This window comes from Solea solea, chromosome 11 (assembly GCF_958295425.1).
Source record: "Solea solea chromosome 11, fSolSol10.1, whole genome shotgun sequence".
Lineage (NCBI taxonomy): Eukaryota > Metazoa > Chordata > Actinopteri > Pleuronectiformes > Soleidae > Solea > Solea solea.
Window position 1 is genome coordinate 6,853,224 of NC_081144.1, and position 27,521 is coordinate 6,880,744.

The 27,521-nt window shown below is 40.7% G+C and overlaps 3 protein-coding genes across 7 annotated transcripts; all 3 read right to left on the reverse strand.

The window, feature by feature from the left end:
* Positions 1-658: 658 nt before the first annotated feature.
* On the reverse strand, positions 659-3,380 carry LOC131468284 (chitotriosidase-1-like). Its single transcript, XM_058642349.1, has 11 exons — positions 3,260-3,380; positions 3,145-3,171; positions 2,855-3,059; positions 2,695-2,751; positions 2,439-2,604; positions 2,221-2,345; positions 2,009-2,132; positions 1,721-1,903; positions 1,531-1,647; positions 1,291-1,423; positions 659-1,190 (listed from the first exon to the last, which is right to left on the reverse strand). The coding sequence occupies exons 1-11, from the start codon at positions 3,354-3,356 to the stop codon at positions 889-891; spliced, it is 1,536 nt and encodes a 511-aa protein (XP_058498332.1). The 5' UTR covers positions 3,357-3,380; the 3' UTR covers positions 659-888.
* Positions 3,381-4,879: 1,499 nt separating this feature from the next.
* On the reverse strand, positions 4,880-19,024 carry nfascb (neurofascin homolog (chicken) b). Of its 5 annotated transcripts, XM_058642343.1 has the most exons (28): positions 18,684-19,024; positions 16,467-16,623; positions 15,935-16,078; positions 15,727-15,832; positions 15,420-15,610; positions 14,338-14,460; positions 14,052-14,270; positions 13,343-13,454; positions 13,021-13,208; positions 12,806-12,937; positions 12,571-12,714; positions 11,993-12,104; positions 11,741-11,904; positions 11,510-11,657; positions 11,284-11,408; positions 11,097-11,198; positions 10,807-11,004; positions 8,896-8,966; positions 8,578-8,800; positions 8,069-8,184; positions 7,615-7,825; positions 7,379-7,501; positions 6,909-7,082; positions 6,674-6,805; positions 6,394-6,463; positions 6,013-6,024; positions 5,838-5,873; positions 4,880-5,684 (listed from the first exon to the last, which is right to left on the reverse strand). In XM_058642343.1, the coding sequence occupies exons 3-28, from the start codon at positions 16,017-16,019 to the stop codon at positions 5,453-5,455; spliced, it is 3,549 nt and encodes a 1,182-aa protein (XP_058498326.1). In that variant the 5' UTR covers positions 16,020-16,078; positions 16,467-16,623; positions 18,684-19,024; the 3' UTR covers positions 4,880-5,452. The 5 variants fall into 5 exon arrangements, with proteins under 5 accessions (XP_058498326.1, XP_058498329.1, XP_058498325.1 ...); XM_058642346.1 differs by lacking the exon at positions 16,467-16,623; XM_058642342.1 differs by lacking the exon at positions 18,684-19,024 and having other exon boundaries at positions 16,467-17,143.
* A 313-nt stretch (positions 19,025-19,337) lies between these two features.
* LOC131468283 (calcium-independent phospholipase A2-gamma-like) lies at positions 19,338-27,383 on the reverse strand. Its single transcript, XM_058642348.1, has 9 exons — positions 27,232-27,383; positions 24,982-26,426; positions 24,191-24,343; positions 23,960-24,117; positions 22,347-22,441; positions 22,034-22,205; positions 21,852-21,909; positions 21,195-21,389; positions 19,338-20,691 (listed from the first exon to the last, which is right to left on the reverse strand). The coding sequence occupies exons 2-9, from the start codon at positions 26,323-26,325 to the stop codon at positions 20,233-20,235; spliced, it is 2,634 nt and encodes an 877-aa protein (XP_058498331.1). The 5' UTR covers positions 26,326-26,426; positions 27,232-27,383; the 3' UTR covers positions 19,338-20,232.
* Between the last annotated feature and the right edge of the window lie 138 nt (positions 27,384-27,521).

Below are 27,521 nucleotides of genomic sequence, written 5' to 3' on the forward strand. Positions count from 1 at the left end.
GTTTAAAAGTGATACCACACTGAGGTTCAGTTCAAAAATATATAATCACTGAAAGCAATCATCTCAAAGCAATAAACACTGAATAATCTTGGCAAAGAATTAATAATATGAGTAAAATTAGGATTTTAACCAACCTAACACTGAGCCCAGGAATGACCATGAAATGCCAGAATGCAGATAGTGATGAAATAATTCTTTCTGACCTGCATTTTGAGGTAGAAAACCCGAACACTGGAGACACAGGACACATTAACTGTAGAGCTGAGTATTTGGCTGGAATCCCAGATTGTTAAACTTTGTTCAGTAGAGATGCCAGTGCTCTACCTGCTGACTCATCATGCACATTACATCTTTATTTCTACTCATCAGTAGCAGTAAAACCATAATTAAAACTCCCAAACTCTAGTGTTTTTGTTTAAAACAAAAGATCTGTGTTTTGTTGTGCCAGCAGCACATTTGCAATGTCGATACACAACCATAATAAAAAATACTTATGTTATTGATGCAATAGATTGGCTCCAGCCTCCCCACGGCACTTATGTGGAGGATAAGGTAGTATAATAAGGAGTAACATTTTTAGCTCTTAACCATGTCTAAGATGTTAAAGCCTAAATGTGTACTGTTGACTGTACAATAGTGCAAAAAAAAAGGTCAAATGTATATTTTAATTAATATTGAACTGAATCATTTATTAAATTCTTGTTAAATGCCTGTCAAATGGGATGTTTAGGAAGTGGGATAACAGTAGCTTAAATACATTTTGCAGTGTATTCAATTATAATGATACATTTATAGACTTGTATCGTTATAATATACTGTCTATGCATTAGCTTTTTCCATCACTGCTATTAATTACAGTATGTTGAATTGATAAAAATGTGCAAACGTCTAGGGCCAATCACAGCATTTGCAGCTTTCACGAAAAACTAAATTAGCTGGACAATGCTGGACCCAGGTGATGCCGTTGGCACAGCTGTAAAAAGAGCCAGGGGCATCACTTTTTGCATAAATGCCACCAGCCCTTGTAGCACAGAAGTTGTCAGCTGCAGGTTGTGGCTGTGGCTGTGGTTGTGGTTGTGGCTGTGGTTGTGGTTGTGGCTGTGGCTGTGGTTGTGGCTGTGGCTGTGGTCGAGGTGTAGATGGAGTCACTGCAGATGGTAAACTTCCTCCCGTGGGAAGGGGAGGAAGGTCTGGAGATATAGAAGAAACTCTTTAGTCGTCGGTAGATTCAAAGTAGAATCAATTGTTGCAACAAATTACTTTAAGCTTGCAAACTTGTTGTCTTCTTACCAGAAGCCAAAAGAGTGCGAAGATGGCCAATCAGGGGGTAATTTCCTTGTCGACAGAACTGTCCATTAAAGTCATCCAGATCCAGAGCCCAAACAAAGGCTCCTCCAAATCCATTGGTTTTCATGTAACTTACCTAAAAAAAAATGAATAACCAGTCATGGTACATTACTATATCTACTATATATTATATCTTTAACTTGACTTTTGTATATACACACACACACACACACGACAGACTACCTTAGTGTTAAAACTTTCCCTGTTGTCATATCCAGCCCACTCCTTTTGTTTGGTGGCATAGGGAACTTTCTGGTCCTCAATCATGTGGACACTGGCCCCTTGAAGGAAGGAGCAAATCTGAAAATAAATAAATAAAATAAAATAAAATATAGACTGAGGGTTAAATGCAACAAATAGCTGCCAGTTTTACCTCATAATAGGACCAGAACCCAGCCTCCCTGGTAAAAGCAGCGGCAGCTCCAGGGCCAGATGCTGGCGCTCCAACACCACTGGATTCAGTGGACAGTTTAAATGTCCTTCCATATGTAGCAAATCCCATATTTAGCTTTTCTGCAGGTGTTCCCTTGTCCCGCCAATACCTCATGGCAAAGTCCTGAAATTAAGATGCAAAAACTTTGACATGAAATCAAGTTTTAGTCTAAATTTAGTGCAAATTGTAACCATATTCCTGAAGAACTGAATGAAAAATCACACGTACAATGTTTAGGTAAACATTGTCACCGGTGTCATGGGACCCTTTGAATAACGCGCTGTGATGTCCTGTCACAGTTTCCCAGGATCCGTGTAAATCGTATGTCATCACATTAATAAAATCCAAGTACCTGATGAGAAAAGGAGCTCAAGTTCCCAAAGACATGTCAACAGTTCATCACTGGAATAATGTGAATTATGACTAACTCCTCGGTTTACTTTGCAATCTCAGCGATTTCATAACCAGCGTCGATGGTTCCTTTCCCGGCTGACACGGCTGCAGAGACGATCAATCTTGGTTTGCCAGTTGTCGTGCTTTCAGCCTCATAGGCCTCAAGGAGTTCCTGTACAAAAGTGACCAAAAGTCATCAAAGTGACCTCATGAATGTGAAACAAAGGCTGAATGTGAGAAAAGTCGTTCTAATTCCAGTACTGACCTTGCATAACACAGTGAATCTCTGCTTGTCCTCCAGAGGACTTCCTCTTGCAGCCGGGTATTCCCAGTCCAGGTCCAGTCCATCGAAACTAAATTTTCTCAGTAGTTTGATAGACGACTGGATAAATGTATTCCTGTTCGCTTGCGTTGACACCATCCTAGTAAATCTGGATTGTGTTTGGAGGGTAAAAATAAAATGCTCTGAGGGAGACATGATACTAGAACTTCAACAGTTGTTTAACGTGCAAATATCTCACTTTTGCGTTCCAAAGTTCCAGCCGCCAACTGCCAACAGTGTTTTAAGATTTGGATTCCTGTGGGATACATGGAGCTTAGATAATATAGAACTTAAATAGGCTGCAGTTTCTTATCTTTCCATTGCAATTTACAACAAATGGCAAAGAATGTTGTACCAACCTCTGTTTGAGGCCATTAAATGATTTATAGAGTTCCTCATCGTTCCATTCTATGGTGGCCAACTCATTTGCCTCGTTAATACCAGCGAAGGCGTAGATCAGGTGGGTACACAGCAGTGGATCAACATTTGATGGCATATATTTCCCATTGCCAGGTCTGTACTGGGACCAGTTAGTGAAATAACACACCAGTCTGGTGGTTGACACTAAATGTAGAAGAAAGTTTTTAGTTGTTTTTTTTTGTCATTTGTAAAATAAGTTAGTTAATAAGACTGTAATCTATGAACTTACCCAAACTACCAAGGCAAAGACAGAGACCTATTCATGTTACAGATATAGTAATTAATATTATGTGACATGAGATGAACACCATAAAACAACAGGACAGTCTTTTATTATGCCTTACCTGCTATTAGAATGTGTTTGTTCATGGTGAATGTGCTTGGCTGAGCCCCGGCAATCTCAGTCACACTGTTGAAATTTATACACATCATGTTAACCATTAACCGGACACAAACGCATCGTCAAAATTTAGGCCACAAAGCTGTTGCTTCATCCAAGAAAGTCAATACTAGGAGATTAACAAAAGACCCTTGAACTCACAGACAAAAACTACAGCAACCCAACACTGTTTGACAGCACAAAGGTGTGTTTTTGCCTGATCTCAGCGAATAATCCATAATGCTGTATGACAGACAAACAGTGGAAAAGCAGAGGGGTCGTGTCTTTTCAATTTCAGAAGCTGTAGCCGTAGCTGTCATGTGATCGACCCTGACTCTCAGTCCTTGCAGTAAAAGAGTGGTGTGATGTTTAAAGAAGTCCTAAAAGTGTATTTTCTTACATTTTGGTTGTGCTTGTGTAGTGTTTACTTTACAGTATATGTGTATTAGTCTAGTGACGACATCAAGAGTTTGTTTGAAATTCATTGAGCAAGGAAATCTGTGTCATTGACCTGAAAGTCTGAGTACATCTGTTTTCATGTTATACGATATTTCATCACAACACAAAGGTCCAGCAGTTGGTTTCCCACCACAGTAATAAAGGATTTATTAACAAAAAAAACAAATATCACATTTAACAAATGCAAAAATATATCACTGTTTGAATCAAAAAGATAAATCAGTCAAGCCATACATATATCTTGCAAATAAGTTAAGTATATATTCATATTAGTTAATAAAACATTAAGAACATACATTTCAAGAATCAGTGAATGGGGGGGGTAATATAGAAAGAGCTGACCTTTTTATCTGTAAAATGTCTTGCTTTGAATGATTCATGGTCATAATTCTTTTAAAAATCCCAAATGGATATGGGATCTTTATATAACATACTGTTTATTTATGTTAGAGAAACAATATATTGGTTATTTTAGACTCTTTTAGACTTTCTTCAGAAATGTACTATTGTTTGTCCTGTACCCGAATTTTGACATTTGTAAATCCATGACATTACAGCAGGTGTGTTTTAAAAAGTGGCTGGATGTCCCTCTGTCTCACCTTGGACTTCTGTTTGCCTCTTCACTGGTAGATGGTCTGAAAAGCACTGGTGTAAAGGCCTGCTCTAATCCTCTTCTGGAAAACTACACACATCTCTTTGCACACTGTGTCACTGACCATGCGAAAACAAACCTTGTGTGAGGCAGACATCATTTAGGTTTTATTATTGCATTTTGTATTTAAGTGACCTAGTTACCTACAGAGTGGTTCTGTGTATGATTGACAGATTGGTCGTCATCCTCATCCTCGAAACCAGGTTAAGTTTTCTCCGCCACGTTACTTTTTATTTAGGTAAATGACCGGGATGAAGGATGTATGCAGATGTTATAGTTTCATAGTAAAGAGCAAAATACAGCAGGTGTTCAATTTATGTGTGCTTTCACATTATTTACACAAATCTTATTAATCTCATTATTTAAAATCTCCCAGTTTTTGCGCTTAACAACTGTTTCTAAGTTTGATTTTTACAAGAACAGCGAGCCAATTCTGTTAGATAAGTCCACTATAAAGAATCACATCAAATAAGGTAGAAATAAATATTTATTTACACTAGGGCATAACTCTGGTAACACATACTTGATATGAATGATCAAATAAACAAAAATTGTTATGTAAAGATTAATAATTCTCCAATAAATCTCCATCTGTCAGATTCTATAGCTGGTTTAAGGCTGCTGGGCATTATGACCTCCATTTGAAAAATAGATAGTCAACAAAACTTTGACTTTAGGCTGACACTAGATATCAGCTGACCTCATGGTGAAGGCGTGACCCTTTTTTTTTCATTACAAAACACAGTCTCAGTACATAAATTAGTAGACACAAAGGAAGCTGCAATAACGAGGTTCAGTGGCTCCTTGCAACGTCTTTTATCAACATGATAAACTGGTCCATTTCTGTCGCTTTCAATTTTGCAGCCAGTGTTGCTCCATAGTTCAACAATACGGTATGTGTAGGTGTGTGTGTGTGCGCATCGACAACGTATTTGTATGTATTTACAAGACAAAACGGCAAAACTTCCTTTTCAAGTTTCCCCTTTTTTTCTGAAAATGCACAAAAGCTGTGTCGTGCTGTTCCGTTTTTTTTGTTTGTTTTCAGCTTCATGCCATGGAGTAGATAGCATTCATCGGAGAGTGAAGTTCTAGACTTCCGCCAAAGTCCAGATCTCTGACATCCCTCCTGGTTCCTGTGTACTGGCCAATAAATGAGCCGTCCTCATTGAATGGTATCTCACCTCCTTCACCGTAATCCACCAGACTGTCGTCGCTGTCTGACGGCTTCATCATTGCCTCCATGGACGGCTGGCCTCGCTGAAGCCCTCTCTCTTCCTCCCTATGGAACAATGCACAATTTTTGAGTTATATATATACAGATATATATTTGTCAACACAAGAAGACACGTGCCAAATCATATCCTGCAAACTTTGAAGAGATGTACCCAGGTGTTACTTGGCAGTGATACATTTACCATATACGTGTACATACCTCCGAGGGTAGGGCAAAGTGGACACGCGTGCTATCCTAAAACACATCAGATCATTGCATTAGAGGATGGCTCATTTTCCATTTGATTATGTGTTATTTCATGATTTAATGGTGTAGGATTGTACAGTAGTTGTTCAGTGGTGTCAAAGGTGTCAGCATTTTAGTCTTTTCATACCTTTCAAGAGACCTTGAGTGGTTCGGTGCATAAGGAACGTGGGTTTTGGTTCAAGGGTTTGGGTAAAAAAGGTCAATACAGACACACACACACACAAAGGGGAAAAAAATAGAATAATGTAGCATGAGTATGATCAGATTTGTAAGGTCATGTCATTGGTTCATTTAACCCCATGCACACTGGTAGAACATACACATTCTACATGATTCAACTTTCTAATAATGTCTTATTAAGTGCTATTATTGCAATACTGTTGTGATCATTTAGCAGAAACTTCTAAAAAAAACATAGATTGGTTGCATGAACCAAAATGTACAGTGTCAGTGTTTTTTTTTTTAATCCTTTGTTCATTTTCCATCAGCTGTTTGCTCGTATTCTTACCGATAATCAAAGGATCCCTCGTGGTCTTTGTCATCCACTAGCTCCAATGAAATGTCCTTTTTTTCCCGCACTGAAATTTAAGCAAATTCCTCATTAGAACAAAAGTTGATTATTTTTATCTCTGAATAATCTGCCTCTTATTTCCATAATTAATGGTTCACTACAGAGTCCAACACTGGGGGGGTCATCAAACCTCCTTTTATTTTATTTTAGCCCGGCTCACAGACAAAGACCGTGTTATCACAAATATTAAGCGTATGAAATTTTGATCACAATGTACCTGGATATTTCCCTCCTCGGCTCCTCTTGATGAAGCAGACTATTAGAAGTATGAGCACAATGAGAGCCACAGCGCACATGATCCCGATGAACCATCCCTGTGTGGTAATGTCCACCTGGTCCTGAGCATATACTGAAAACAAACATCATCCAAGTCATCATGTTTATTTGATAGAACACACACACACACACACACGCCACAAAGATGTTGACAAATGTAGTAAGGAGTGAATTACTTTCCGTGGTGTAGTGGGGAGACTCCTCTGTATGCCAATCCCCTATTCCGACCTGTGTCCGTGCCGCCACTGAGAATCTGTATCGAGTGTAGCGGTCATACCGGCGGACTGAGAAGCTTGTTACATTTGGAGGGAACTCCTCGACTTGCAGCTCCTCCCCCCTGGTGGTATTCACTGTGGCGAGATTTAAGAAATATCAGTGGCCCAAGAGAACTCTTGATGCTGCTTAAGTGCACACAAGTGCGCAATTAAGTACCTCACTGGCTCAGTGCAGAGCCTTCACAAGTATGCATTACCCTCTGGAGAATAGCAGCGCTCTGGTATATATTTAAGTGCTGTATTATGTGCTGATGTCGGCCAGTATTACTTTAAGCTCCGAGTGATAAAACGCAGCAACCATTTCCAGCTTTGCTGCATCTTCAAGGACATCTTCTCTAGAGATATTGTGGTGGGTGGGTCAGTCGGTGTACCTGTCTGGTACTTGAGGGAATATCCAGTGAGGATACCGTTGGGTTCTGCCGGCAGGTCCCAGTCGACATAAATAATGTCCAGATGTCTCTGTTGGATCCTGAAGGAACTGGGAGCAGATGGGACTACAGACAAAAACACAGCAGGAGATGATTAACGTACGCTGTGGGAAAAGACGTTATTAATGATTTGCTTTTTCCTCCAAAGTTCCACTTCGTAACATTAGAAGATTCCTGACCTCCTTCAGGCGTCGAGAAGTGTATGTTATTGCTGGGCGGCCCTTCGTAGCGATTGTTTGCCACCACGATGTACATCTTGTAGTTGCTGTAGGGGAAGAGCTCAGTAACGACTCCAGATGGCTCTGGACCAGTATCTGCAAATACTTTGGACTTCATTGCTCTGTTCACTCTGTGCCACCTCAGCTGGCTGCTGTCCCGCCAGTAGTAAACCTAAGAGATGAGAAGCATCACGCTCAGTATTTTATTCTGCTGCAGCCCAGTAAAACTGTGCACTGGTAAATTTCAGCAGTTCACACTACTATTAAGGAAAAGAGAAGGTTTTAAGGAGTGAAAACAACTGTTTGAAAAAACAAATGACAATATATACAATTTATAATAAAATAGTCTACTAACCCACCTCTTTCAACCATAAGTTAATTTTGTGATTCCATATTGACGTCATAATACACACACCTTGTATTCTTTAATTTCTCCCATGATAGTTTCACGTGTCACTGGGTCCCACTGCACGGTCACCTGAGAGCTCTCGATGTCGGACACTCTCAAGTTCAGAGGTGCAGTTAAAGGACCTTTGGGAAAACAGAGCCAACCATAAGTCAACCATGAAAGGTGGGAGATATGAAATGATAAAATAAGACAGCTTCTTATTAAAAACTACAGAATAAAACACAACTTTTTTAAAATGTCCAGTATTAAATTAATAATATCCCTTAGTAAAACTTCATAAATCATTACATTTTGCAGCAGTACACATATGTTTTCTGTGTTTAAATGTACAGCCATTCACACACAAATCTAGATGCAGAAAAATAAAATGTAGGAAAATAAAGCAGGAACCTGATTCCTCAGCCCAAATTATCGTTTCCCATCACCTCAGGAGACATTGTAAAATAACTGTAATAATATTGTGACTCATCACTATATCAACATTTATTACATCTATACTACATATAGGTACTTACGGTCTTCCCCAGAGTAACCAATGACCACAGGAGACTCTGGACCCAAACCAAAGTCATTGACAGCCTGGACTTTTAACTCATAGGGAGTGAACGTATCGGCATCATATATGTAATATCTCAGCCATTTAGTGGTGGCGTTCTTCCATTCCTCTCGAGAATCTCTTCTTCTCCACCACACCAGATACTTAAGGTGGGGCCCATTCCACTCTCTCCAGGTAAGAGGCTGAAAGAGCAGTTCACAGAGTTAGAATTCACTGGTACTGTTTGGTTTTTTATAACGATGGAAATTGAAATATTCAGCAGAAAAATCTGTTTTACCTCCCAACTGATCTCCATATTATTCCTCCATGTTCCCACGCCCTTTAGATTCTTTGGGATGGCATCTGGGGCTGTGCAGAAAAAAAAAAGCAATGCATGATGACTAGATGGAAGAGAAAACTGTGTGATTTGGTGGTACATGTTTGGCTGTTGGATGAGAAGAGCAATAGCACTCTCCTCTCATGTGTCTATGATAAATACAAATGTATAAAGGCTTTCACCATTATATCTACCATTTCTACAATGAATTACTAAAGAAGTTTTGGTTTCTTCCTGCAATACAGTGCAGTCCATGATGCGCAAAGGATCAAAAGCTGCTCAAACAGCCAAACAACTTAACTTAGTGGGTATAATAACCTGTTATACACCTAGGGTCATTGTGCATTTGAATTCATTCAACACAGTGGAACATTCAGGACAGAGTACTAGGGCATTTCAGAGTTTTAGGGCATTTCATATCGACATGTCCATCAGTGAGAGCGACCGCTCCAAACAGAAGCTGCCACTGAAGCCAGACAGTCAGTGTCAGACATGGCTGGAATGTGAACGCATGTTTTTGACCTGCTGAAACTCTTTTCTTGACTGAAATAACAACAATGTAAAGTTTCTCCTTAGTGACATCACTGATCACAGTCTGAGACTGGCAGGATTCAGTGGCAGCTTCTGTGGAGCGGTCGCTCTCTCTGACGCACATGTGGACATGTCGACTTAAATCTCGTCATGTCAAAAAAAAGGATTTTTTTGTCGTACAGATTCAATCTATGGTCTCTACTGAGAACTTGTTTATTCAAACTGCTCTTGACAACGTACAGCATTGTGATTTTTTTAGGCATGGTGCTTCACAGGGCTTTAGGTGCTTCACAGGGCTTTAGGTGCTTCACAGGGCTTTAGGTGCTTCACAGGGCTTTAGGTGCTGGTGCTGAGATGTTTTCTTTAAGCCCTGCACATGATCCTGTTATGATTTGTCACTTCAGTTAAGTGTCTTGTTTTGTTTTTCCCCTTCATGGTCCATGTCTTGCCTTCTTGTTTTATTTTGTGATCACTCACCCCTGTCTCTGTTTCAGGTTCCTGTCTGCCCTGCCCCCTTCCTCGTCTGTGTGCACCTGATCCCTGACTGTGTCTCCCACACCTGAATGCAATCACTCCCCAATCAAGCCCTGCTTTTATTCCCCTCTGTGTCTTGTCTCGCTGCCAGTTTGTTGACGTTCACAGCTCACGTTCCAGCACTCTTACCACACTCTTCACCTTGAGAACCTTGCCTGCCTTTTTGACCTTGCCTTTTTTGCCTGACGTTTTTTGTTGAGTCCTTTTTGAGTCCTTTGTTCTGCTTTGCCCTTGTTCTTGACAGATCCTGCATCAATTAAGTAGCCTACAATGTCTGGAGAGCGTATATCATTACTGCCAGCAGCTTGCAGACACATAAAACATCTATGCTATCAGAGGGTTCACATTTTGCACTTGTAACAAGTCTTTTGGACACTTTAATGCCATGTTTTAGTTCCTATGAGTCTGCCAAACTCTTCCTACATGTGTGGTTAATGTTCAGTTCATAATATTACTATTATTAACTTTCATAATGAGGCATCAGTGAACAACACAATGGTAAAGTTGGGTTTTGGCAGGAGAGACATTTGCTCTGTACATTTGCCAAAAATCTGCTCTTATCCTTTGGTCAACACTGACTTGTTGCATTGTTGTGAACTTTGCATTTTAGGAAACATGTCATCACCACCCTGTATGTCAAATCCACCGTTGCCTTAATATAGTATAAGAAATGGTTTACACCGATGAATTGAGAGCAGAACCATCTTTCTCATCTAACTATCATTGTTCCTAGAATGTTGAGGCGTTCTCTTATAAGATGCCGCAACTATTGCTTCCTAATGATCAATAAAAGTGCATCAAACTTACGTGCACCACTGGACTGAAAGCGCATGGACGGGCGACTGGGGCGACTTAATCCAATTTCGTTTATAGCGATGACCCTGAACTCATAGTAGGTAAAAGGTGACAGATGCAGGTAGACGGAGTTGAGGTTCCCTGGGTGTGTCGATAGGTTCTTCCACTTCCCTGGCAACCAGTCGTCATCATCATACTGCACTAAATACTCTGCAATGGATTGATCCAAAAATAAACATTTAAAAAAAAAATGCAGTTTGGTAGAAATATTCCTTGTTCTAAAGGCGTTTCTCGGCTCTCACCTGTGATGGGGCTGTGGTTACTGTCACCGGGAACCCAACTGAGTCTTACGCTGCGCTCATATGGATCCGACAACTCCAGATTAGTGGGAGGATTTGGGCGGTCTACACACGACGATGCATGAAGAATTAGAAGGCCACACACTATATGGTCATGAAATTAAAATGAAATGTTCAATGTGTGTCATACCCATCACCATGAGCCACGCTGAGGCCGATTTCTGGTCCAGCTCACTCTTGATGACACAGGTGTAATTGCCCTCGTCGCCTCTGTTTACATTATTGATGAGCAGATTTGATTCGTCCAGAGACATTCTGAGAAATACACACACATACACACACGCAAGAGCATAACAGCGTTGAAATATGGATCAACTACAGTTGATATTTCTGTGTCAACAAAGAAAAGGACCAACCTCCAGCCCAGGCCGAGTGGCTTTTTGTCTTTCAGCCACGTGGTTGTGAGAGGAGTCGTGACATCTGCTGTTCCCCCACACTCGAACTTCACATTACTTCCACGAATCACTTTCATATTCTGAGGCCTTGTGACAATTAGTGTGGGCTCTGAGAAGAATGGAGACACATTTGTGTAAAAATATATATTCATCATTTACAAGAGTTTCATAATGAAAAACTGTTACACTGACCTTTGACTTCTACCCGGACTTGACTCTCATCTCTTCCTGCAACATTGCTCACGACGCACAAATACGTCCCCTGGTCTTCTATCTGTATGCGTTTGATCTCCAGTGTCCCATTACTGTGGGTCTTAAAACGATTACCCTCAAGGTTTCCCTGACCGTATTTGGACCTGTGTGAAACCATAAGCATTTACAGACACAAAGTAAGCTGTTCAGTCTGATCTTACTCTTAAATCTGAAGTGTCAGTTTGTTCTTACCATCGTAATTCGGGCACCGGGGAACCAAAGTAACGGCAATCAAAGAGGGCGCGACTGCCCTCGACCACCTTGATGAAATCACTCCTGGGTGCAAGGATGCGCGGCGTTGCATCTAGTGGAAAAGGCAGTCTTATTATCAATATGTTAAATATGTAACGTAATGTACCGTATGTTGTGTTGTGATTAATACATAACAACTTATTTGTATTTGAAGTATTTGTACTTTGTTACAATTACAACTCTGACTAATGGCCCTTTTCCACTATGGTCCTGGCTCACCTCGGCACGACACAATTTCTGTGTTGGACGTCTCTTCCTGTGACAGCACTCTGACCAATCAGTGGCCGACGTCACGCATAGTACCTACTCAGCACGCTTGGAACCTCGCCAGACCAGGTACTAAAAAGTACAGGTACTATGCTAGTGGAAACGCAACTTAACCCTGCCGAGGCGAGGCGAGCCGGTGGAAACACGCCATAAGACTAAAGTAAAACATTGGTGACAAATTTAACATTCTTTTAAAATCTACCAGGCTGTTGTACTGTATAAATATCATGAAAGACATGGTGATAACCTACGTAGCACATTGACCAAAGCGTTGGCCAACAAGTACCCATACTGATTGGAAGCATTGCACTGGTAGACGCCAGTGTTTGCTGCGGTCACACTGTGGAAGCTCAGTGTGTCTCCTGACACCTTTCTGTTAGGCTGTGGTGTATCACCTGAAAAAAAAAATTTAAATAAATACATGGGACAATATGCAACAATATTCATACCACACAGCTCTTTTGGTCATGATCTCCAACAACTTACTTTCAACTGGTTCCCCATTGACGAACCAGGTGACTGTGGGACGAGGAGCTCCGTCCGAACGACACACCAAACGTCCACTTTCTTCAGGAGCCAAGACTAAATCGCTGGGCTTCTCCAACCAGAAAGGGGCCGCTACAAAATCACGTGTGGATGTTTCAGTGTTACTGTACAGTTAGAAAAAAAAGTATTGAATATTTTACGGATGTGTGTCTCACCTTTGACCCTGACTGTTATTGTGTGCTGAATGTAGCTGATCTTATTGGTGGCGGCGCACACATATTCACCAGCATCTTCAAATGACGCCTTTGGGATTTGAATCATCTTGTTGAAATTCTTTATTTTCATGCGTGGCGTGACGTCCAGGTCTGCACCATCCTTGGCCCAGGTAATATGGGGAGTTGGCCTTGATGATGACAAACAAGGCTTTACACAGGATGACTTGCATCAAATCGAAGTCAGAAGAATACTTGATGTTTGAAAAATGTTGTTTTTAGTACACAATATTGTACTAAAAATAAAATAGAAGTCAACACTCACACTCCTGCAGCAATGCACTCCAGGAGCAGTTCCTCCCCCAGCAGAACCAGGATGGAGCTGGATGAGCCTGAGGGAGACAACCAGGTGGGGGCAGCCTCAGCCACTGTTCGAGCTGTGGAGGAAGCCAACCACAACACAACAGTCACTCACATGTTTCAACCGCAACCACAAAACCTGTTGTGACTGTAGATTAATGGTTAATTAAAAAAAAATGGGGGACAACTGAGGAAGACCTGACACTCACCATAATTAACAAGATTATTTCAAGGGGGTGGGGAGAAGTCTTATTAGAGTTTAGTCTGAAATAAAATGAAATATGGTTCTCTTAGTATAGTTATTACAAAACATTACAATATATGAAAAATGGGTAATAACAGTTAGTTCAAAAGTTAACGTGTAAATGTGTGACCAAAGAGATCATAAAACCAACATGGTAATAGTATTTTGCAATACCTAGATAAAACTATGGTAATACTATCTTATTTCTCATGCTATTAGTGCTATTAGTCATACCGTGTTCTCTCCAAAGCAATATGCAGGTGATTGCAGTTAGGCTAAATATAATACAGTGATACAATTACCATACTCTATATGGTATTCTCATGATATTATGACCCTACTAGGAACATATTACTGTATTATTATTGCATTGTTAATATAATGTCTTGTAAAATGTGAACAAATAAGGTCAGGTTACAGTGATACTCACTCGTAAGCACCTTAACAACCACAGGCATCTTCTGCTGGATGACATTCTTATAGGGAAAACGAGCATTGCAGCAGTAGTCAGTCCGAGAGTCATTAAAAAGGACATTGGAGAAGTACAGATCTCCATTGACTCCCGTGGAAACCCTGCGGTCCTGCTGCACAGGCTGTATGGTGGGGAAAGCTGTCTGAATGGGCCAGTTGAAAGGTCTTGCGTAAGTGCCTGTGATGGAAAAAAGTTGTTTCATCCTGGACTTCAACGACTCATTGGTAGTTTGTGAGACACTTACAGCTGGACATCCAGTAGATCTCAGGTTTAGGGGGGCCAGGTGGAGGGTCACAGGACAAGACCAGAGGCTTCCCGGCACTGACAACCACAGGCTCCAGAATCTCCCTCGGCCACACAGGAGCTCCTAAACAAAATGTTTGTTACATTTGAAGTTTGTCGTTTGACAACAGTGTGTGTAAATATGAAGGGTTTGGAGACCAGTCTGTGTATTCTGGGTTCATTGTTCACAGGGTGCCGCACAAACTTAGAGGTGTCTTCTTATAAATTAACTGACACATGTTTTTTGTATTAATAACTGATACCGCTACTACTTAAGCTTATTTCTCTGTGCTGCAGATAGTCTTTATGGTCAAAAAACTAAAAATATTTAACAAAATCCGATAGTGGAAATAGTTTGGAACAGATGCATTAGTTAAACTGCTTCAGATTACACAATGTTGATTAAGGCTATCAAGGCTATATCTTTTTTGTTTGACCCAGCGATGTGTGCATGAAGGTGCAAGACTATATTAGAGTTAGAAAAACTTGAATGTCGTCAAAGAGGAAGTTTGTTTTGCAAAGATAGATCATATAACACATGTAGAAACAGCAGATAAACTAGTATTTCAACTAGCAAAGTCATTACAGTTCAAGCAGATATTTCAAATAAAAGATTGTTTCAATTACATTTTGTTAATTTGGTTTATTGCCATGGGAACAAATGCGTTTTGGGCTAATACAGACGGAAAATGATTATTGGTGAAAAAATTATTGCCTGTGACCTGAATAACCTGAAGGAAAAACTTTCATCAAAGTCAGATCTTTGTTAAACAAGGTTTGGGTAAAGCACATTCTTAGTTCGGTCATGCATTGTCCCCATATTTGATGGTTATATGGCTACACCGAAGATGACCCACCACTGCAAAATCAATTCAACATCCAATGTCTTGCAGATGCTTTGTTTTCAGTGATCCTCACATTTGATTTGGTGGAGATTTCCTGACACAACCGTCCCATTTATTCAAGCTTGGGGCCAGTACACTGGATGTGTTTGATATCCCTGTAATAATGTGAGTGGTCTATGCGTGTACATTATGACCTTACTGTACAGTCGTAGTCTGATCATGTTGGAGTACGCAGACCCAAACTCGTTGGAAGCGATGCACTGATACTCAGCCTCGTATTGTTCTGGATTGTTCCAGGCATAAATGTCCAGCGTCCCCGAGCGCCTGCGCATCGAGACCTGAGAGTCACGCGCCACGTTGAAGTACTTCCCGTTGCGCCTCCATGAGAATCTTCATCATTGTTAAAAAAAAAAGAAAGAAAAAAAGGAGTGTAAATCAGTGGTGTTGTTGGCACATAATGACGTCAGCTTTAAGAGAACAATTCCGTGGATTGTGCGAGCTCTCACATAGGATGAGGGTTTCCTTTGGCTTCACACTCTATGACCATCGTGTCTTTGGGGTCAACAATATGGTCCTTCATTGACTGCTTGATAATGGTTGGAGGTTGTTTGACTGCAGAGGAATACATCAGCTTAGTATAATTAAGGAAAAGTAGGCAGTCAAACAACAACAATGCACTGCAGCTTACAACAGAACGGAAAGTTTCTGCCTCACCTTCCAGAGGGATGTCCAAAGACCAAACACTCTGCCACAGGAGCAGCAGCGGCAGCAGCAGCACTGGTATGACCAGTTTACCCATCTTTACAGTTCATTTAATCCAGCAAGATCTTTGAGCTCCAGTTCTCCTGTTCTTCTGATCTATAAACAGAACGTGAGGACATCTATCTACAAGCCATCATTCCATAATGTTAAAGTCCAGGACAATTTGTAGGCTGATGTTAAATTAGTTCACTGTTAAGTTCAGAGGGGAAATGAAGGTTGGTAACTTATTTATAAAAGTAATTGTAGCTGCCAAGTAAACGCATTTGCATAAAGTGAAGACCATTGCTCTGAATGAAAGTATGTGTAAGTAAGTACATAGTTATGTTTCACGACTCATATTTACAAACTGAACAGATTCTCTGAGCCAACACAGAAACACAGAAACAGGTGATAAACTACAGTGTTTGATTGTTTCATTGTCTCGCTTGCTGAAGAAGAACCATTAGTCGTGTTAGTGGGATCTAAACAAAAAGTGAGCTCCCACCTCTGTCATGTAGAGTCAAATCAGAGCTCCCTCCTCCCCAGGCCTTTGACATCAACAGTGCATCAGTAAATCCGATGGCTTTCCTCGAGCAAATTATTCTCGTCCGTGCAGTGGATCAATCAATGCTCCGGGTCCTTCAAATATCAGGTCAAGAACCCTAGGAGAGTTGATCCTCCTCGGTAATAGAGTTTCTTTCAGCCACTGCCACTTACGCTCTGCCCACCCGTCGTCATGAATAATGAATGAGCATCATACACCACCTACGCCTCAGCCACCACTTCACTGTGTCTGACCACACGCGCTCATAATTCTGAACAACCCATTTCCATAAAGCAAAGTTTGTCCACACAATAAACAAACTGAAGTTTCAAGTGTCGCAGGGCATTCCGTGTGATTTTGAAAAGAAAAACAAACCGAAAGCTATTTTGCATTGATTTGGTCTATGTGAGCCATTCATTTTTAGTACACTAGGCTGGGCCAAATGAGAACACACAACAAGCCATACACTGTACAGTTTGCATTCCTGTTGGTTTTGATGACATCAAATTGTGGGCTTCATTGTTGCCTGGACAGAACCAGGGGAGAGAGCATAAGAGCATTGTTTGTTTCTTTCTCTATGAATTTTACATGTGCTCATTCTCAGTTTTACATGATTCCAAGGATGGAAATGTCTGACATTTAAATGAAAACAAGACAGTTTCTCTACATAAACCCATTTTTTGTGTGTGTAAAATACAAATCATAATGTTTTCTTTTCTTTATTGTTTTTTTTTCTGTTTTGTTTTTTCTTCTGCACTCAGCCATTCCCTTCCTGAGAGGAGGAGAAGATCATTACCATTCAGCGGAAGGAGCTGTTTTCCTTTCACGAGACAATGCCAAAGACGCAGGAGAGGCTGTGTTTGTGTTAGACAAAAGCCATCTCACAGCTGTCAGCAGAGTTCTGACCTGTGTAGGCTTTCAGGCATCCGCACAGGGATGAATGGATATACAGGCCAGCAGAAACTGGACCAAACAACGGCTTGTTGGCGGGGAGGAAAAAGTGCAGTGAGGTGGCGTTGATACCTACAGATGAAATGAAACTCAACAATTCGGTCTGGTGAAAGTCTAAGAACCAAACTTGCTGTGGGAGGGTTGAATGTATAAATGTATCACCACTCAATGACATCAATCAGTAAGACTCTCTGAAGCCGATGCATGCTCTCTACCCTCTGTCCTTGATCTGCTCTGGATCTCTGAAAACACAACTTGACTTGACTCTCTCTCACACTGAAGACAAAAGCAGACGGGACATGTTGAGCCACTTGGCTCTCAGGATACACTTTTCTCCACATACATTGGACTGAGGCAGTGAGCGGTGATCAGTGCCATGCACCAGATTGCACAGTGAAGAGGCCGAGAGGCGACAGAGCCAGCTCGGGGACGACAAGAAGGTCTCTATGCTTGCGGGCCTTCTCTGGCACGTGTGCCCAGGGCTCGGCTAAAAGCAGATGGTATGTGGGAGGGAGGGGTCCAACCGCACAACACAAGCTGCCCATTCAGAGTCAGAGCACCTATCATCACCCCCCGTTTTACGTCACTGCATCGGGGAAACCACAAGAAGAGGCTGGAGAAACATCAACTAGTTCCTGTCTAATAAAATCAAGCAGAGTGATTCAAATCAGAGCCGTTCATCACCAGTGTTGATAAAGTTATTCAGATCCTTTACTTAAGATAAATAAATGAATAATTAAATGATCAAAGTGAAAAATTAAAATAGTGACATAGAATTGTACTGAATTAGATGTAGTAATTTTCCTTCACTGAGTATAACATGCTCAGATTATTCACCACAGTAAAGCGTGGGAACGTGCTGACACTTGCTGTTTACCACTATCCTCAAAGTACAGCCATGTGTTTGGAAGGTGTCTGATAAACCAGAGTATGTTGATCAGATTTGAATCATCATTTCATCAGTGTATTGCACTTTGTACATGAATGACTGATCCATATTTCCCTACAGTGGTTGAAAAACATTAGACTCAAACCACAACCCTCAACAACATGACTTTACATATATTGTGTTCATCTGCTGATGAGGTAAATAGACCCATCCCACTTCTCAGCTCGGACTGTGACACACTTAAGACGTCTCCATTCCATCGATGCTCATCTCTGTGGTGTGTTGACACGCTGTAGAGTACATCGATAAATAAAGTACAGTGAGAGTCAGTTCCTTACCTTCAACTGTTTTCTTGTCTCCTCTTGTTGCACTGAACCCTGGACTCCCGCTTTCGACTCATCCAGTATCACAAAGGATCCACAGAAGCGTCATCTGCTTTCGGTGGTGCCACCATCTTAAAACAGGTGATGGACGAGATAACAGTGTGGCTCTTCAGGATGTCTGTCTGGAGCCCTGGTTCTCACGCTCGGTAAACAGGAGCTAAGAGCCTGTTATAATAAATCCATTGTGTAAATCCATACATAAATATCACGTCATCACCGCTGTGACAAGACAGCAGAGCTGAAGTGAGCTAACGTGATACTGTACGCACCAGTTGGTGATGATACAGTAAAGTACAGTTTGCATGAGAGTTATTTTGTTCTTCTTTTTCTCTTTAATGTACTGTATGTTGTTGAATTTTCATTGTGCTAAAAGGGGGCTGGGGGGGGCGGGGGGGTTTCTGACCTTGTATCTTCACTCTGGCTGGCACGAACGCACTCTCTCCCTAACAAAGCTGATTCTGTCTGGAACAAAGTCAGTCTATTGTGGACAACGAGGGCACGGCGTCCAGACACATGACTGCGTGGCTTCTCCCTCATTGATAAATAATTTGCCAACACCAATATGATTTATATTTCAGGTTTGTTTTTTTTAAATCACAAGGAAACAAGTAGCAATATATATTCATTTATTTTTTTGTATTCACATAAGATTTTACACAAAAACACTGTGAAGTTATGCATATTGTATTATATCACAGTTAACAACAGAAATGCACATTTCAGAGCACAATAATTCCAAACCTTTTCAAAACAAAGTGCATGAGAGTGCTTGTTTTATGAATGTGCGTAGCCGAGCTCTGCGGATGTCAAGAAAACAACAAAACAACATGTTAACTTGTTGACAACACGTGTCAGGGAGTGGTTAAGTAACAGAAATCTTAACAAAATAACTGAAAGAAATAACTTTCTTGATCAATTTGGACAGAATATTCAGCAACTGCATGGCTTCTTTGTCCGTCTGGAAGATTATGCAATTCAAATAGCACTACTCATCTAGAGGGTAAATGAATTCAAAAATAAAGTAAAAGCACAGTGACCGACCTGAAGCTCAGGAAGTCCTTGTATATTTAGTCCTGTAAATATACTGTATGTAAATGTATTTATTTATTTTTATTTGTGTATGTCATATCTGCTTTGGCAATGTAAACATATGTTTCCCATGCCAATAAGGCCTTTTTTTTTCATTTGAATTGACACATCATGAATCTTGCATAGCATGTTTTGTGCAACACAAAAACACAAAAGTTGATAGTTTATGTCAGATTTTAAAGGTCAAATATGTAAAATGTAGGAGGAACTATTGCAGAAATGATATACTAACAAAAATGTACAGTATGTGCAAGTATATAGTTGCTTTAAAATAAAAATCTTGAGGTTTTTAGTAGCCTTAAAATTCAAATTTTGAAGTTGAGGCATACTACATAAACATGGTATGCAAAACCATAGTTCCCTGACACGTGTAGGAAAGGAAGTCTCACTTCTGTAGACGGGCTCTTACACATACTCACAACCATCTCTGCTTCATCTCCCACACCCTCTCACTCATCCAGTCTTTAGTTCTCCTCACAGCTGACCGCTCTGCCCCGAGCACCAAACAGAGCCGAGCCAGTTTGGGCTTATTTCTCTCCAGGTAAGTCTGAGTGTCCCACTGTAGCTGGTCCAGGGCCCCCGGGCGGCTCTCGTCCAGGGAAACCACGGCGCTCAGCATAGGGTTGAAGCGGAAGTAGACGTCTGAGGCGAGCAGGTCGTCCAATAGAGTGTGGACCCCTTCGGTGTCTGTGGCGCTGCATATCAGGTTGCTGATCTTGGCCCTCAGGCTTGTGGAGGTGGCAGGACTCCTCTTAGCGTTGTCATAGCGACCCGTGCCAAGGGACAACACACACTGGAAGGGCTGGTCGGGCCACAGCAGGCGGCTCTCGTGGACAGCCAAGGCACATGGGTTGTTCAGGAGAATACCTCCATCCTAAGAAGAGACACTTAAATAAATCTACAACTGAATAGAGACGAAGTTTGTCAATTGTCTATTATAAACATATAGAAAACATATGCATTCTTTTGATTTCACACTTTAAGTGTCTTTAAGTCTCTTTACAAAATAAAAATTTACAAAAAAAAAATGATTTTGAAAGGAAGGAAGTAGCTAACATTTTCTGGGAGAGCAGGTGACTGTTCTTGAATGTTTGCACATCTTGGATTATGTTTTAATAAATGTTTCTTTCCTTGATATTATTGTTCTTTTTAAGGCAGTGAATAAAAACATTTGTGTTGCAGGTCAGAAAGCTAAATTACTACTACTACTAATACTACTTCTAATAATAATAAGAAGAATAAGATTAATAAGTTAATTGTGAAAAGTGAACTGTAAGGTTTAACCTCCTTCCCATACTGGATGTATATTATACACCATCTGTTGCACTCTCACACAAAACAAAACAACCAATTAATGTAATATGACTACTTTTCTACCTGGTGTATATCACTTTGCAGTGGGAACTCCTGGAAGTATCCCGGCGCGGCAGATGACGCTCTCACCGCCTCCCACAGCTGGTAGCCTGAGCCTCCCGCGTATCGGCTGAGAGAGCCTGGCTTGTGGTTGTAGTTGCGGAAGACGAAGGCCTTTGGACTGGTGCCCCAGTTTACCACTGCACTCACTGCAGAAACCTGAGCAGATCCCAGCAATACACACAGGTAAACCTGTGCTAGCTGTTGCTATGAGTAATATAACCAGTGGGGGCAGACCTGTACTACAGCAGCTGTTACATCAATAATCCAGTTGCATTAGTATTGTGATGCTCTAATGCATGTCAAACTCAAGGCCCGTGGACCACATTTGGACCAAGATCCAATTATATCATACAACAAATCCCATAATGCACCGCAGCAGCTGTCGTACAGGTCTGTGGTCACCGCTTATACGTTGGTTTGTTTTCTACATGCTTTTGTCCCGAGATCACACCAATTTGTTCATATTTCAGATGTTCTCATTTTGCTTGAAGGTAATGTTAATAAAAATATTAAAAATTGTATTTATTTTATCTAGAAGAAACTCTTCCGTGATTGAGAGTCCCCTGCTCTTATGGTAATTTTGATCACAGAATGAATTGCTCACAGCAATTTTCTTACCTTGGGACTCAGTTGATCCCTGGCTGTTTTAATAAGCACTTTATTTCCTATCTTCTCTCTAAACAGGATAGAAACAGAACTTTCAGCCAGAGCTGATTATAAAGGGGTCATATATTGTACAGTGTATATATATATATATATATATATATATACAACACAAACAGTGTTGTTTAAACATATACCGTAATATCGTTTCCCATGTCTCAGTGTTATAGTACGAGTGACTCCAGCCCATCTTCATGGTGCCAACCAGCGGGTTCTGACGAAACACTTCGGAGCCAAACCGCCGGTACATGTCAGTGCACTCCTCCAGAGAGAAACGGGCCAGACCCAGCATGAAGGCCAGAGCAGCACCTTCAACAAACACATGCGCAGACAAATACGTGAGGCACAGATTTATAGATTCCACACTAGGAAGCACAGAGAGGGTGCTGGGAATACACAGGGGCTGGGAATTCATGCACATTTTGTTATTTTCAACTGTCCCTTTGTCACCTGTGCTCACTCCACAGATGTAGTCAAACAGCTGGTGGATCTTTTTGCCCGTCTCGTTTTCCAGTAGCTTTAACATATGCAGGGGCACCACACCTCTGCAACAGAGACACAGACAAAACAGTATCAACGTGAAGAAGAATAAACACATCATGATTATAAACATGTATATGTATCTATATCTATATATCTATATATATCTTTATCTATATCTATCTATCTATCTATGTATATATATATATATATATATACAGAGAGTATTTCATGTTCAGGTTTCTGGCTGACAGTAAAAAAGGTAAACTAATATTTACTAAGTTACTAAATATACTCTGATTAATGTTATAAGATCTTAAGACAAGACTTAATTAATTCCACGAGATAATTAATATGATGCACACATTAATAAATATAACCCTATACATTACTCTGCGATGGGTCATTCTACATGCTGAATGCTTTAACGCAGTTTAATTTGATGCCAACATGTGCACAGATATAGCGCTGTAGATTTTAGGTGTTGAGCGCTTCTTCCACTACTATTTCTGTGACATCCAGCTCTGGAAGTTTTTGTTTTTATTCATGTTTTGATACATTTTTACATAACATGTGCACTAAAGTCTTGTCTCGTTTCAGGGAGCTTCACTTCCTGTTCTCCTGGGTTTCCCGCCTGTAATCAGCGTCTGCCCCGCCCTAATGACTTTCACCTGTGCCCAATTGTCTGTGTATATAAAACCATTCCCTTGCAGTCCTTCCCTGCCAGTTCATCTGTGTTTGTTGTTGTGTTTATGACCCAAATTCACTTGTTGATTTTGCCTACTGCCTTTTGCCTTTTAGAAACATTTGCTGACCTGTTTTTGATCTCTGTATACTGACATTGATTTAACTCTCTTGTGGGGTTTTGCATTTGAGTCCTTCCTCCTTGACCCAGCTTGGTGACAATTTTACAGCAAAAATTGATTTTCAGGAAAGTAAAATAAGACTCCTTTCTTGGAAATTGTTCTTATTTTGTTTTGCCTAAAAAGAGAAATAGTCTTGTCAAACAAGTTTTGCCCTCGAAAAACAATCTTATTGTAAGAAAAATAAAATTAACTTACTGGTGTTTATGTGTTGAATACAGACAAAAATCGATTGGTGTATGGAAATATAAGAAATTCTAAGGTATACTATCTGCTTATTTTAAGAAAAGGAAGATCTCTCTATACGTAAAACTTTCTTACATTTTGTCCAGATTTTTCCACTTTTGGGCCTGATTCTCTTTATTTTAAGGAACATTATATTCTAAAACAGCTTCGATTTACAAGCTTGTTTTAAGAAATCCAGCCAAGCAAAATCTGTTTACCCCACTGGTAGATTATTTTTTTTAAAACATCAATTTAACAATATTTGGCTTATTTCTAATTGGGCTGTTTTGCAGTGCTCAAATCTTTGGTAAAGACATGAAATATTCAGTATCATCTGCTTTTACTTTGTACTACACAAACAAAATAAAAGTGCTGAAGACATTGTCATGTCATTTTCTCAATTCAATTTTCAGACATTAAAGGTAAAAAATATAATCAAGTAATTATAGAACATAATTAAAGCACAGAATGAAAACAACTTTTTTGTAATTTTACCTTGTTCCACCACCATCGATTGAGAGCACTCTGATGCCACAGCCTTTTACTGGATCCACGTAGCCAATTAGGGCCAGAGTTTCTCTTAAGGCACTCTGGAGCGCCTGGTCATCGCTGTAGCTTCGCCGCTTTTTCAACAGTGTGCCTGCAGTTTTATCCTGGAAGCAAAAACATCGTTAAGGTCTCTGGGGGAGGGGATGATCTGTTTGTAAAATGTCGCCTCAGACAGACCTGCCACACCAAAGCTTTGCATGAGGGATGACGGATAAGGTGTTCATTGAGTGTCTCCACACAGGCGACCAGAGCTCCTGGAGACGAAGCCTGTCTCAGACTGCCAATCAACCCATGAGTGATTTCCTCTGCCTTCCTCCTACTCAAGACAAGCTGAGAGCATATACAAACAAACATTACCTTTTAAACATTCACAGTTGTACCCACTTTGTTTTGTTTGTTATCGCTTCTCTTAACATTGTGTAGGTCTTAAAAGCAGTCGTTAAAGCTGCAATGTGTAACTCTTGGAGATTTTTTTGTTTACCCTTACAATATTCATCCAAACATCAAGCAATACTGATTGACCTGACTTCAGGGTGCGTTTGAGTATACACTGGCAGCACAGGATCGAGAAGCATTTATTGGATTTTTGGAGCAGTAGAATTCATTTCTGAAAACGCTTCATCTGCAGTCCTTCGTGTTATCTGTTATACTCCAAACTGTTGGTGGCCATCTAGCTTTACTTAAGCCCGCCCCACACTAGAGGATAAGTGGCCAGATTTGGTTGCGATCTGGCCCTTCCGACAATTATAGGTGCCTTCCGATTTTAGGCTGATTTGAACGGATTATCTGGTAAAATGATCCTGTAGGGTGAGGGATTATCATACGTGATTTAATATCAGCGAAAGTATCAGAGTCTTCCTGATTTGGGAATTTAGAATTAGATAGACAAATAAGCCATGCCAGGGAAATAGTATTCTGTTTTACTGTTTTCAGATTCTCAAATACAGATCAATGTGACCTCCACTCACCTTTTTATTCACGATTGCCTCGGTTGGGGTCATGGCAGTTCTAGGTTTACTAGTCTGGGTCAAGAGGCCCATATTAAGATAAGCACCAAGCAAGTCAGGAATGGCACTCGTTGGCTGTCGGAGGCAGTCCATGAAGGTAACAGTCTTGATTCTCTCAGAGGTAGCAGACACAGGCTGCATTGTTATGACATTTCTGTCATTGTCCTCATCTCGTACACTTTTGCCCTTGAAATACTGATTGATGTGCCTGGCCATTTGGAGATAATTCTCCCCAAAGTTAGTAGTACTATGGCTGCTGTGGAAAAGGCCTTCAGTTTCGGAGTCTTTTTGTTTCAGTTGTGGCATAGCACCGTGAGTTTGTGAGGTAGATTGTGTTGATGAGTTGGAAATGCTATTCTTTTCCACGGGACGTTGCACACTTTTGTTCTGAACTTCATCAGTAACCTTGGCACCGAAGTATTTGTTGATGTGCCTTGCAAAATGAAGGTAGCCTTCCTCCCAGCTGCTGGAGAGATCACCAGATTCCACAGTTCCCTGTTCAGCATTCAATTTGACTTGGGGCATTTTGGCATCTTTGGAGTCCATACTACAAGTCTGCCTTTTCTCCCTTCTCTGTGTCCCTCTGGTGGAAGACATTGTTTGCACATCCTCCTGCAGTAGGAAGCTCTTGGAAAAGACTGAGTTGATGTGATTAGCAACATAATTGTAGCTCTCGCCAAATGTGGTTGCCAAAGAGCTGATGTGAAACAATTGCAGGGTTGAAAGTCTTGTTAGTGAGCTCTCTTGTCGATCTTTGCATTTGTGAACATGTGGAGTGCTTTTGCCCTCAGATATTCTTTTCTCTCTGGCTACTATTTGGCTTTGACGATGCCTCTGCAACCTGACAAGATATTCTGGAGTTGTGACAACAAGACGGGCATTTTCAGCTAGAGGTACATCGTCCTTATTCTTGAAATAATTGTTAATGTGTCTGGACAGTTGGTTAAATGATCGACCAATGCGTCCCAGTGAATTCCAGTGAAACCCATTCTCGGCTTCCTCCAAAATACCAATGGGAGGTTCAGGTTTGAGCACATCTTTTTTAGAGGACGAGTAAAGTCGCACAACCTGGAGATGTTTCACTCCCTGTTTGAAATCTCTGAGGTAGAGATGAGAAATGGAACTGATATCAGACCTGTGATTTAAACTTTTAAAAGTGGCTTTTCTTGTATATGTGTGACAAAGAGAAGGCGACAGCAGCGAACATCCGTCTTTGGTCAGACGAGGGTGCTTTCTGAGAAGGCTCATGAGGTACCTGATTTTGCGGTATAACCGTAAAGTCCTGTTCACATAAGTTGGACACATGTTGCCACTGAAGTAGTGAAGCTGATGTAGACAGCTGCAGTAAAAGTCCACAAGTCACCAGTAAGTCTGGTACAGGTCATCGCAGCATAGCCTTCAAGAATCTGGAAGAACAAACACAAAAGACGAAACACATAGGCTTATAGCCACAATAAAAGCTTGTAGAGTGCTTCAACATAAGAAGTATAATATGTACCTTCTTGCTTAGTAGTGCTAAAGAAGATAGATATATATTCTTTGGTATTTAACTTTGCCCCTATGATGGAAATGTCAGGACATCATAGTTATTATAGTGATTTCTCTCAGAAACATGAACATCATTACTATCAACCAAATATTTAAGACTATAGGAGCATAATGTTTTAATAAAGAATAAAGTTTGTTAATAAACAACACATTTCAAAGAATCCACATGAGTCTGGACCAAGGAAAGGACTAACCAACAGACCAAACATGTCCATTATAAATATTTGTTATTCATGACACCACAAATGAGTATGATTACCTTAAATATGTGGATTTATACAAAACAAGGGTTGGACAAATATGTATTACCATTTAAGGTCACTCCTTTGAACTTATTGCCTGTAACCGGAGTGTGCATGCTTTCTACTAAAATCATGATCCACATTGACCACAATAACAAAGCCGCCGTTTCCTTCTGTGTCTCCTCTGGAACATAACAAGAAAGCTCAGGGTATAAACGCACTGTCTATAACTGTCTAAGTATTCATTTGAGAACACAGCATTGGCCTGAGTTGAAAGACACAGATCTATCAGTCAAAGATCTACTCAGGTTGTTTTCCTCGTAAGCAGAGGAAGGTCATGCACTTAAGCAGCTTACTCACTCACTGTCACTCTGCTAACCTTGAGAGAACATATCTGATTAAACATACGGTGAAGATTTACCTGGAACACCACACCCAGTTTCCTTTCTTCAGAATTGCTCTTCCTTCAACCAATTTTCAGTCCTTTAAAAATAACTCATAACACATTTTCAGAAGCAATGTCTGTCCAGTGTTTTGACACCTGATAGTTCAGTGGTGCAGGAGTTGAAGTCTTACTGGCTGAGCAGAACAGGGGGGTGGGTCAGTTTAACCAATGCCCTGTCCACACAGGCTTGAGGTCACGTGCTGCCTCTGCTGACTGCACAGTGGAAGTGATCTAAAATTAGGGAGGTTGTGATCATTTTTAAAGGT

Coding starts and splice junctions, on each gene's coding strand:
- LOC131468284 (XM_058642349.1), bottom strand. CDS start 3,356: ATGGTTAACATGATGTGTATAAATTTCAACAGTGTGACTGAGATTGCC. Junction 3,172..3,259: donor CAAACACATTCTAATAGCAG/GTAAGGCATAAT, acceptor TAACATGAATAG/GTCTCTGTCTTTGCCTTGGT. Junction 1,424..1,530: donor GGGAAAGTTTTAACACTAAG/GTAGTCTGTCGT, acceptor ATTTTTTTTTAG/GTAAGTTACATGAAAACCAA.
- nfascb (XM_058642346.1), bottom strand. CDS start 16,019: ATGGGTAAACTGGTCATACCAGTGCTGCTGCTGCCGCTGCTGCTCCTG. Junction 8,801..8,895: donor ATATGGAGATCAGTTGGGAG/GTAAAACAGATT, acceptor CTGCTCTTTCAG/CCTCTTACCTGGAGAGAGTG. Junction 8,185..8,577: donor TGGTTACTCTGGGGAAGACC/GTAAGTACCTAT, acceptor GTTTTCCCAAAG/GTCCTTTAACTGCACCTCTG.
- LOC131468283 (XM_058642348.1), bottom strand. CDS start 26,325: ATGTGTCCAACTTATGTGAACAGGACTTTACGGTTATACCGCAAAATC. Junction 24,118..24,190: donor GCAAAGCTTTGGTGTGGCAG/GTCTGTCTGAGG, acceptor TTTTGCTTCCAG/GATAAAACTGCAGGCACACT. Junction 22,206..22,346: donor CATCTGTGGAGTGAGCACAG/GTGACAAAGGGA, acceptor TGTTTGTTGAAG/GTGCTGCTCTGGCCTTCATG.